The sequence below is a fragment of the Bombina bombina genome, chromosome 1 (assembly GCF_027579735.1).
Source record: "Bombina bombina isolate aBomBom1 chromosome 1, aBomBom1.pri, whole genome shotgun sequence".
NCBI lineage: Eukaryota > Metazoa > Chordata > Amphibia > Anura > Bombinatoridae > Bombina > Bombina bombina.
In genome coordinates this window covers 367,190,031-367,202,845 of record NC_069499.1, presented here as the reverse complement: position 1 = coordinate 367,202,845, position 12,815 = coordinate 367,190,031, and the positions used below count along the sequence as shown (strand labels likewise).

The window sequence follows — 12,815 nt, the reverse complement described above, 5'->3', positions numbered from 1 at the left end:
ATAAAAATTAATTAAAATCTGAGTAGATAAACTAACTTTTTTCAGTGTTCTTAAAAAATAGAGACGTTGTTGTGCTTTTTTCACTAAAGTTGAGGTGTTCAAAGACCAAGTCAAATCCTCAGAGATGTGTGTGCCCAGAAACTTGAAACTTGGTACACGTTCAACCTCAGTTCCATTTATATGAATGGGCAATTGTAGACATCGATTTGATTTCCTAAAATCAATAATAATTTCTTTAGTTTTTTTAGTGTTTAGGTCCAGGTTGTTCTCAGCACACCAAATAGCCAGTTGCCTTATTTCTTCTCTATAAGCTGATTCATCGTTGTTACTGATCGGGCCTATCACAGTGGTGTCATCAGCAAACTTGATAATACTATTGGATACATACTTAGGCAAACAGTCATGGGTAAAAAGAGAATATAGCAGTGGACTCAATACACACCCTTGTGGAACACCAGTATTAAGGGTCAGAGTAGATGAGGTGTGATTACCAATTTTTACCAATTGCGGTCTGTTTGTCAAGAAGTCCAGAATCCAGTTGCATAATAAAGTATTTATGCCAAGATCATGGAGTTTGGCAACCAGCTTAACAGGAACAACTGTGTTAAATGCCGAACTAAAATCAATAAACAACATTCTAACATAGGTGTTATTGTGATCTAAGTGAGTGAGGGCAAAATGCAGAGCTGACGAGATAGCATCTTCTGTTGACCTATTTTGGCGATACGCATATTGGTTAGGATCCAATGCAGGTGGTAGGCAAGTTTTAAGATAGGCCATGACCAGCCTCTCGAAACATTTCATAAAGGCTGAAGTGAGTGCAATGGGGCAAAAGTCATTAAGACAGGCTGCTGTTGATTGTTTAGGCACAGGAATGATGGTGGTTTCCTTAAAGCATGTAGGAACAGTTGTTTGAGCCAGAGACAAATTAAAAATATCAGTAATTACTGTAGCCAATACTCCAGCACAGGATCTTAACACATGTCCAGGAATATCATCAGGACCGGCCGCTTTATATACATCCACCTTGGAGAGGATCCGATACACTTCAGCAATGGAAAAACTCAGGGGTAGTTCATCTGGTGGATGCATAAGTTTAGTAATTGATTCTTTGTTTTCACAGTCAAATCGGGCATAGAAATAGTTAAGTTCGTCTGGAAAGGAAGTATCATTAATTATGGGGACTGTGCTTGTGGTTTTATAGTCAGTAATGGACTGTATACCTTGCCACATTCTTCTGGAGTCAGAGTTGTTATTAAAGTGCTCTTCTATGCGTGTTTTAAAGTCAAATTTAGCTCTTTTTATTCCTTTAAATTGGATCGTGCTAAACTATAAGCCTCAGCATTACCAGTTCTAAATGCAATGTTACGGGCTTGCAATAAGAGGCGAACCTCTTTGTTCATCCAAGGTTTTTGGTTAGGAAAGGTTTTGATCCTCTTATAGGTGGTTTCCTTGCTGATACAATGACGAATATGATCTAGAACAGATGATGCATACAAGTCTAGATCAACTTGAGAGTCACTCTTGTCTCTTACAGCAAATGTAGTCCAGTCAGTAGATTGAAACTGTGCTTGGAGTTTTTGAGTCGCATCCTCCGGCCAAACTTTAACTATTCTTACGGAAGATTTTTCACTTTTAATTAGTGGAGAATACCTGGGGTATAAAAAAAGTGCAAGGTGATCAGATTTGCCCAAATGTGGAAGAGGTAGTGCTTTATAAGCATCAACAATGTTTGTATAAACATGATCTAATATTTTATTCTCTCTTGTAGCACAGGTAACATTTTGATGAAATTTCGGTAACACAGTTTTTAAATTTGCATGATTAAAATCTCCTGCTATAATGTAGGCTCCATCTGGTTGAGCAATTTGTTGCTTATTTATCGCTTTTTGAAGTTCTTTCATTGCAATTTTTGCATTAGCATCAGGTGGAATATATGCTGCCATAACAATAACAGAAGTGAATTCCCTAGGTAAATAAAAAGGCCTGCACTTTAGCATCAAATATTCTGAATTAACAGAACAGTAGCTTTCAGTGATTGTAGAATTAGTGCACCAGTGGTGATTTATATAAATACATAGCCCACCACCTTTGGACTTTCCAGATTCAATACTACTCCTGTCTGCTCTGAAGATATCGTAACCCTCAAGTTTAATAGCATTGTTTGGAATATCATCATTTAACCATGTTTCTGTGAAAAGTAATATGTTACTGTCTCTGATGTTTTTGCATGCATGCATCCTTAATTTTAGTTCATCGATCTTGTTAGTGAGAGATCTCACATTAGCAAGAACAATACTGGGCAAGGGGACTCGATGGGGAGACGCTGACAGTCTATTGCGGATGCCTCCACGCTTGCCACGCCTCTGTTTACGATCCCTCCGCCGTCTGCGCGCTCCTCGCTCTGACAATGCAGACACCGGAGGCTCCCCAGCAGTCCATGGCAAACTGACAGGCACATAGATGCTCCGGAGGTTAGTAGAAACAGTTTGTGAGTACTGAATTCTGATATCCAAAAGTTCCAGCCTGCTGTACCTAATATGTGCGGTACTGATCACAGTTAGCAGGCTTAAGACAACCAGCAAAGTAGCAACCTGTGTAGTAGGATTAGCTAGACACAGAGCCTCGCGTTGTGCACGCGCCGCCATCTTGGCCATCATCTATATTTGACTCCATTATCTCCAAAAAGACTTTATTATAGTGAGATACTAAGAACCACTAACTGATATAGTATAATTATATACCATTTATTATACATCTTAATTACATCATATTTACTATTTGGTTCAATACTATTAGTGTGGTTATAGAAATAACATTTATATTTATTTTATTTTTCATTTTATTTGTTATTACCTTCTAGGGTCATAGTTACTAATTTTTTCCCACTACCAAATACAGTTCATTAGTGTTTATATAGAAAAATATTTTTCTTAATTTTTTTTATGCTGCTAATGACCTATAGGGTCATACCTACTAATTTGTCAATCAAATCCTTGGTCTAGCAAGGGCGCCCCTTATTAATATTTTATCTCATAGGAATGTGATGAGGTAAGAGAGGAGGAGAGAAGATGGTCATGAGTTGAGCGAAGGGGACTGGAGGGAGAATATCTGGCTTTAAGGAGAGAGATTTGAGGGAGTGCAGTGTTATTGAGGGCCTTGAATGCTATTATGGATGCAAGAGGATGCTAGAGGAAGCCAGTGAAGGAAAATTGCAGAGAGCTGCAGATGATGATGAGTGATGTGTAAGGAAAATTAGCCTGGTTTATTATGGATTGTAAAGGCAGAACATGATAAGAGAGTGGATTATAAACAGTTGAATCTTTTGTGAAGATTTGGCTAATGACTAGATGTGAGGAGAGAATGAAAGATTGAGTCAAGTGTGACCCAAGGCATGAGCGGATGGGGCAATGATTATAGTAAGTTTGGTGGGGTCGGTATTTAGGAAGAAATGGGGAAAACAAGGAGCTTAGTTTAAGAAAGATTTAGCTTGAGGTAGTGAGAGGATATCCAGGATGAAATATTTGAAAGACAGTGACATGCGTTAGCAAAGAAGGGAATAGTACTGGTGCAGAGAAGTAGATTTCAGCTTACAAATGATGCCGACACCCATCAAATTTTAATAAAGAACCAAAAAATTAAGTAAACATTGAAAAACGGAAGGAACCAAGAACAGAGCCTTGTGGTATCCCAAGTGGTACAGGGCAGAGGATGTCCCAGAGGTACACTAGAGGGCTGTGTCACAAATACTAAAGGAATGGAGAGTGGTCAACAGTATCAAAGGCTGCAGACAGATTGAGACAGATTAACAGAGAGAAATGGTGTAAACAATGAAGGAAATTAATAGCTTCTTTTAGTGCCATCCTCTTTTGGTAACATTGTTCTTATCTTATATGAACCAGTTTAATCACAAGAGGAAACATATTCCTCTATAGAGTGAACACTTACACACCATCAAATAACAGCAATAATGCACAATCAAACGAACATAATATATTCTGTAATGAGAAATTAATACACTGTATCAGATTCAGCAAACATCTCATATTGCTACTATAATGACATCAATGATTAGCATGCTATAAGATAACAGAAGGAATAAATAACTTATCTGTATACTATCATCAAACACTCTGAGGGCAACAAGAAAAGCAGGTTTCAATGAGAGCCAGAAGGTTCAGGATCTTAAAGTGCAAGACCCTTAGACATATCTCATCCCTTCATAACTTCTTCATCAGAAATGGTCACCATACTTAATATATTCAGCTACTGAGATTCACACAGCTTATTTTCAGGAAGCACAACTACAAATGCCTAGAAATTCAAAATTCTTCCAATAATTTTTATAAATTGTGATTTAAATTGCAAATGTTTCTTATATTTTACCAAGCATTTTGAAGAGTTCAGTAAAACACAGTCAATTATGGCCATATGCCCATGTTTAGAGAAAAATTTAAACATACCCATGATTCACACATCGAACACTTACTAAAACCCTTCTCATCAGATATGGTAGCATCACATTTTAATTATCACTTAATGCATGGTTTTGTGCTGGAGTACTGGTTCTATAAGGGACTAATTTTGAGGCAGAAATGTTAAACTACACTGTGAATAAAAATGTATCTTCCATAAGATGTAAATATTAAGCAAGCATCAGATGAGTTATCATGGCCTGGTCAAAAATAGCAGAAGATTGGGTTATAACAGTATTCTCTGGGTAAACTACATTCAAACATAAAATGAGAAAAAAATAATGAAGAAAAAAATTGAAAATTAAGATTTTGGAAATATTATTGAATCAATATATATATATATATATATATATATATATATATATATATATATATATATATATATATATATATATATATATATATATATATATATATACCTAAGAAAGGGACTGAACTTATGACGCATTCACTGTATATTATTATCTTTTCTTCTTACCTGAACTGCTGCAGAAAGATGGATCTACTATCCTGCCTGTATGATCATAGCAGGCATTGGCTTGGACTCGTATGCCTTCTCCACAATCTTTGATTTCTCCAGGACTTCTCGTCCCTAACTGTATATTTATTTTTTCATCCAAAATAATGCAGTCTGACCAGTTTCCATACGGCTGAGATTTAAACACTTTACATGGACACATTTCTGTTTCAACCAGATGAAAAACCTCTGTATTCTGACATTTGTCTCGTTTTTTGCTTCTGCCTGTTAAAAAAAATAAAAAAAAAATAAAAAAAAAATAACAGCATGATCACGACAAAGTGACAGTAACAACACTAAACAGATCATCAATGTCAAACCTAACCATACAAATATGGGATTACTATATACAAATATAGTAATCCTTGTGTTATTTGTTATGTATAGTGGAAAGTTCACATATCTCAGCTTTAGTGACATTTACACAATTCTAACTGCTTAATATGTGAAAAACCAGTATCATTTAAAAACAGAACTTCTATAAATGTCATTTTGTTATCTCTGTCATAACAAGGTTACATTCAATATTAATATCTCTTAATTATATAGAATGAATAAACAATTATGCTTCCTCTTTTTAAACATTTGTTCTAGTCATTATTCAGACACAGTTTACCATGTCTAAGATGATATTGCTACATATTGTGGCTTTATCTGCAATATCTTTGTTTGACATTTAGAGGAAACAGTAGATTATTTTGCATTTGTTTCAGGCAATTTGAAATTAATCCATATAAGATCAACTCCAGTTATTTAATGAGAAAATATAAATTTGATTTAGTTGCAAAAAAATAAATGTTATATATATATATATATATATATATATATATATATATATATATATATATATATATACTAGTCCTAAAGCCCGTGTACACGGGCCATTTTTTGCAGTACAGAAGTCCCACCTCTTGCTCTCTCTCCCCCCTCTCTTTTGCTCTCTCTCTCATTCTCTCTATTGCGCCCGCTCTCTTTTGCTCTCTCTCTCCTCCCTCTCTTTTGCTCTCTGTATCCCCTCTCTTTTGCTCTCGCTCTCCCCCTCTCTTTTGCTCTCTCTCTCCCGCTCTCTTTTGCTCTCTCCCCCACTCTTTTGCTCTCTCTCTCCCCCTCTCTTTTGCTCTCTCTCCCCCTCTCTTTTGCTCTCTCTTTCCCCTCACCCTTTTGCACTCTCTTTCCCCCTTCTCTTTTGCTCTCTCTCCCCCTCTCTTTTGCTCTCTCCCCCTCTCTTTTGCTCTCTCCCCCTCTCTTTTGCTCTCTCCCCCCTTCTATTTTGCGCTCTCTCTCCCCCTCTCTTTTGCTCTCTCTCTCCCCCTCTCTTTTGCTCTCTCTTCCCCTCTCTTTTGCTCTCTCTCCCCGCTCTCTTTTGCTCTCTCTCTCCCCATCTCTTTTGCTCTCTCCCCCCTCTCTTTTTCTCTCTCTCTCCCCCCTTTATTTTGCTCTCTTCTCTCCCCACTCTCTTTTGCTCTCTCTCTTTCCCTCTGTTTTCTCTCTCTCTCCCCCTCTCTTTTGCTTTCTCTCCTCTCTCTCTTTTGCTTTCTCTCCCCCCTCTCTTTTGCTCTCTCTCTCCTCTCTCTTTTGCTCTCTCTCCCCTCTTTTTTGCTCTCTCTCTCCCCCCTCTTTTACTCTCTCCCCCCTCTCTTTTGCTCTTTCTCACCCCTTTCTTTTGTGCTCTCTCTCTCTCTCCCCCTCTCTTTTGTGCTCTCTCCCCCCTTTCTTTTGCTCTCTCTCTTCCCCCTTTTGCTCTCTCTCTCCCCCTCTCGTTTGCTCTCTCTCTCTTTCCTACCTTCGATTGATCTCAAGCTCTCGCGACTGTAACCACGCCCCTGACATGCCTGACCCCACCCCTGACACCCTGGCCCTGCCCCCTGATAAAACCGGTAACACCCCCACCATGCTTGGTCCTACTCCCCACAGAAGATCAGGTAGACTCTAAGGCAGGTATGTTTGTCCTCGCGCTGCCTCTACTGCGCATGACAGCTGCGGACAAACACACTTGGCCTTTTATATTATATGATATATATATATACACACACACACAGTATATATATATATATATATATATATATATATATATATATATATATAAATATGTATATATATACATATATATTTAAATCTGCTGCGCGACTTACCCCCTTTGCTGTGCTAGGTTCTCATGCTTCCGTGAGGCCACATTTGCATTGCACCTAATTTGTAATACCGGCGCACATTTGCATGCTCTGCTATTACTACGTTGAGCTCAAATATTGCTTTTGTGGAATTTATATTTTGCGCTCCATTTATAGGCCTAGATTTGGAGTTCGGCGGTAGCCGTCAAAACCAGCGTTAGAGGCTCCTAACGCTGGTTTTGGCCGCCCGCTGGTATTTGGAGTCAGTGATTAAAGGGTCTAACGCTCACTTTTCAGCAGCGACTTTTCCATACCGCAGATCCCCCTACGCCATTTGCGTAGCCTATCTTTTCAATGGGATCTTTCTAACGCTGGTATTTAGAGTCGTTTCTGAACTGAGCGTTAGAGCTCTAACGACAAGATTCCAGCCGCCTGAAAATAGCAGGAGTTAAGAGCTTTCTGGCTAACGCCGGTTCATAAAGCTCTTAACTACTGTACCCTAAAGTACACTAACACCCATAAACTACCTATGTACCCCTAAACCGAGGTCCCCCCACACCGCCGCCACTCGATTAAAATTTTTAACCCCTAATCTGCCGACCGCCACCTACGTTATACTTATGTACCCCTAATCTGCTGCCCCTAACCCCGCCGACCCCTGTATTATATTTATTAACCCCTAACCTGCCCCCCACAACGTCGCCGCCAGCTACTTAAAATAATTAACCCCTAATCTTCCGACCGCAAATCGCCGCCACCTACGTTATCCCTATGTACCCCTAATCTGCTGCCCTAACATCGCCGACCCCTATATTATATTTATTAACCCCTAATCTGCCCCCCTCAACGTCGCCGACACCTGCCTACATTTATTAACCCCTAATCTGCCGAGCGGACCTGAGCGCTACTATAATAAAGTTATGAACCCCTAATCCGCCTCACTAACCCTATCATAAATAGTATTAACCCCTAATCTGCCCTCCCTAACATCGCCGACACCTACCTTCAATTATTAACCCCTAATCTGCCGACCGGAGCTCACCGCTATTCTAATAAATTGATTAACCCCTAAAGCTAAGTCTAACCCTAACACTAACACCCCCCTAAGTTAAATATAATTTTTATCTAACGAAATAAATTAACTCTTATTAAATAAATGATTCCTATTTAAAGCTAAATACTTACCTGTAAAATAAATCCTAATATAGCTACAATATAAATTATAATTATATTATAGCTATTTTAGGATTAATATTTATTTTACAGGCAACTTTGTAATTATTTTAACCAGGTACAATAGCTATTAAATAGTTAAGAACTATTTAATAGTTACCTAGTTAAAATAATAACAAATTTACCTGTAAAATAAATCCTAACCTAAGATATAATTAAACCTAACACTACCCTATCAATAAAATAATTAAATAAACTACCTACAATTACCTACAATTAACCTAACACTACACTATCAATAAATTAATTAAACACAATTCCTACAAATAAATACAATTAAATAAACTAGCTAAAGTACAAAAAAATAAAAAAGAACTAAGTTACAGAAAATAAAAAAATATTTACAAACATAAGAAAAATATTACAACAATTTTAAACTAATTACACCTACTCTAAGCCCCCTAATAAAATAACAAAGCCCCCCAAAATAAAAAATTCCCTACCCTATTCTAAATTAAAAAAGTTACAAGCTCTTTTACCTTACCAGCCCTGAACAGGGCCCTTTGCGGGGCATGCCCCAAGAATTTCAGCTCTTTTGCCTGGAAAAGAATAAATACAATACCCCCCCCCCAACATTACAACCCACCACCCACATACCCCTAATCTAACCCAAACCCCCCTTAAATAAACCTAACACTAAGCCCCTGAAGATCTTCCTACCTTGTCTTCACCATCCAGGTTCACCGATCCGTCCTGAAGAGCTCCTCCGATGTCCTGATCCAAGCCCAAGCGGGGGCTGAAGAGGTCCATGATCCGGTCAAAGTCTTCATCCAAGCGGGGCAGAAGAGGATCTTCCATCCGATTGAAGTCATCATCCAGGCGGCATCTTCTATGGTCTTCCATCCGGAGCGAAGTGGCAGGATCCTGAAGACCTCCAGCGCGGAACATCCATCCGGACCGACGACTGAACGACGAATGACTGTTCCTTTAAGGGACATCATCCAAGATGGCGTCCCTCGAATTCCGATTGGCTGATAGGATTCTATCAGCCAATCGGAATTAAGGTAGGAATTTTCTGATTGGCTGATGGAATCAGCCAATCAGAATCAAGTTCAATCCGATTGGCTGATCCAATCAGCCAATCAGATAGAGCTCGCATTCGATTGGCTGATCGGAACAGCCAATCAGCCAATCGGAATTCGAGGGACGCCATCTTGGATGACGTCCCTTAAAGGAACAGTCATTCGTCGTTCAGTCGTCGGTCCGGATGGATGTTCCGCGCTGGAGGTCTTCAGGATCCTGCCGCTTCGCTCCGGATGGAAGACCATAGAAGATGCCGCCTGGATGATGACTTCAATCGGATGGAAGATCCTCTTCTGCCCCGCTTGGATGAAGACTTTGACCGGATCATGGACCTCTTCAGCCCCCGCTTGGGCTTGGATCAGGACATCGGAGGAGCTCTTCAGGACGGATCGGTGAACCTGTATGGTGAAGACAAGGTAGGAAGATCTTCAGGGGCTTAGTGTTAGGTTTATTTAAGGGGGGTTTGGGTTAGATTAGGGGTATGTGGGTGGTGGGTTGTAATGTTTGGGGGGGGGGGGGTATTGTATTTATTCTTTTCCAGGCAAAAGAGCTGAAATTCTTGGGGCATGCCCCGCAAAGGGCCCTGTTCAGGGCTGGTAAGGTAAAAGAGCTTGTAACTTTTTTAATTTAGAATAGGGTAGGGAATTTTTTATTTTGGGGGGCTTTGTTATTTTATTAGGGGGCTTAGAGTAGGTGTAATTAGTTTAAAATTGTTGTAATATTTTTCTTATGTTTGTAAATATTTTTTTATTTTCTGTAACTTAGTTCTTTTTTATTTTTTTGTACTTTAGCTAGTTTATTTAATTGTATTTATTTGTAGGAATTGTGTTTAATTAATTTATTGATAGTGTAGTGTTAGGTTAATTGTAGGTAATTGTAGGTAGTTTATTTAATTATTTTATTGATAGGGTAGTGTTAGGTTTAATTATATCTTAGGTTAGGATTTATTTTACAGGTAAATTTGTTATTATTTTAACTAGGTAACTATTAAATAGTTCTTAACTATTTAATAGCTATTGTACCTGGTTAAAATAATTACAAAGTTGCCTGTAAAATAAATATTAATCCTAAAATAGCTATAATATAATTATAATTTATATTGTAGCTATATTAGGATTTATTTTACAGGTAAGTATTTAGCTTTAAATAGGAATCATTTATTTAATAAGAGTTAATTTATTTCGTTAGATAAAAATTATATTTAACTTAGGGGGGTGTTAGTGTTAGGGTTAGACTTAGCTTTAGGGGTTAATCAATTTATTAGAATAGCGGTGAGCTCCGGTCGGCAGATTAGGGGTTAATAATTGAAGTTAGGTGTCGGCGATGTTAGGGAGGGCAGATTAGGGGTTAATACTATTTATGATAGGGTTAGTGAGGCGGGTTAGGGGTTCATAACTTTATTATAGTAGCGCTCAGGTCCGCTCGGCAGATTAGGGGTTAATAAGTGTAGGCAGGTGTCGGCGACGTTGAGGGGGGCAGATTAGGGGTTAATAAATATAATATAGGGGTCGGCGATGTTAGGGCAGCAGATTAGGGGTACATAGGGATAACGTAGGTGGCGGCGGTTTACGGAGCGGCAGATTAGGGGTTAAAAAAAATATGCAGGGGTCAGCGATAGCGGGAGCGGCAGATTAGGGGTTAATAAGTGTAAGGTTAGGGGTGTTTAGACTCGGGGTACATGTTAGAGTGTTAGGTGCAGACGTAGGAAGTGTTTCCCCATAGGAAACAATGGGGCTGCGTTAGGAGCTGAACGCTGCTTTTTTGCAGGTGTTAGGTTTTTTTCCAGCTCAAACAGTCCCATTGTTTCCTATGGGGGAATCGTGCACGAGCACGTTTTTGAGGCCGGCCGCGTCCGTAAGCAACTCTGGTATCGAGAGTTGCATTTGCGGTAAAAATGCTCTATGCTCCTTTTTTGGAGCCTAACGCAGCATTTGTTTGAACTCTCGATACCAGAGTTAATTTTATGGTGCGGCCAGAAAAAAGCCTGCGGAGCGTTAACAGCCCTTTTACCGCCGAACTCCAAATCTAGCCCATAATCTTTTACAAAATATGAGATTAGAAAAATTAAGATATAGTTGTGCAGCATAAGAGAAATTATTTTAAGAGGCTGCATTACCCTAATTAGGTACATTCATGATCTTTCTGACTATACAGGGAGTGCAGAATTATTAGGCAAATGAGTATTTTGACCACATCATCCTCTTTATGCATGTTGTCTTACTCCAAGCTGTATAGGCTCGAAAGCCTACTACCAATTAAGCATATTAGGTGATGTGCGTCTCTGTAATGAAAAGGGGTGTGGTCTAATGACATCAACACCCTATATCAGGTATGCATAATTATTAGGCAACTTCCTTTCCTTTGGCAAAATGGGTCAAAAGAAGGACTTGACAGGCTCAGAAAAGTAAAAAATAGTGAGATATCTTGCAGAGGGATGCAGCACTCTTAAAATTGCAAAGCTTCTGAAGCGTGATCATTGAACAATCAAGCGTTTCATTCAAAATAGTCAACAGGGTCGCAAGAAGCGTGTGGAAAAACCAAGGCGCAAAATAACTGCCCATGAACTGAGAAAAGTCAAGTGTGCAGCTGCCAAGATGCCACTTGCCACCAGTTTGGCCATATTTCAGAGCTGCAACATCACTGGAGTGCCCAAAAGCACAAGGTGTGCAATACTCAGAGACATGGCCAAGGTAAGAAAGGCTGAAAGACGACCACCACTGAACAAGACACACAAGCTGAAACATCAAGACTGGGCCAAGAAATATCTCAAGACTGATTTTTCTAAGGTTTTATGGACAGATGAAATGAGAGTGAGTCTTGATGGGCCAGATGGATGGGCCCGTGGCTGGATTGGTAAAGGGCAGAGAGCTCCAGTCCGACTCAGACGCCAGCAAGGTGGAGGTGGAGTACTGGTTTGAGCTGGTATCATCAAAGATGAGTTTGTGGGGCCTTTTCGGGTTGAGGATGGAGTCAAGCTCAACTCCCAGTCCTACTGCCAGTTTCTGGAAGACACCTTCTTCAAGCAGTGGTACAAGAAGAAGTCTGCATCCTTCAAGAAAAACATGATTTTCATGCAGGACAATGCTCCATCACACGCGTCCAAGTACTCCACAGTGTGGCTGGCAAGAAAGGGTATAAAAGAAGAAAATCTAATGACATGGCCTCCTTGTTTACCTGATCTGAACCCCATTGAGAACCTGTGGTCCATCATCAAATGTGAGATTTACAAGGAGGGAAAACAGTACACCTCTCTGAACAGTGTCTGGGAGGCTGTGGTTGCTGCTGCACGCAATGTTGATGGTGAACAGATCAAAACACTGACAGAATCCATGGATGGCAGGCTTTTGAGTGTCCTTGCAAAGAAAGGTGGCTATATTGGTCACTGATTTGTTTTTGTTTTGTTTTTGAATGTCAGAAATGTATATTTGTGAATGTTGAGATGTTATATTGGTTTCACTG

At 39.4% G+C, this 12,815-nt stretch overlaps 1 protein-coding gene across 1 annotated transcript in view; it reads right to left on the bottom strand.

Annotated features, from left to right (window-relative positions):
• The window catches only part of THSD7B (thrombospondin type 1 domain containing 7B), a 1,177,597-nt gene that overhangs the window by 494,656 nt on the left and 670,126 nt on the right, over nucleotides 1-12,815 (bottom strand). The window contains 1 exon segment of the mRNA XM_053712541.1: nucleotides 4,954-5,217. Coding sequence (XP_053568516.1) covers nucleotides 4,954-5,217 — 264 coding nt within the window.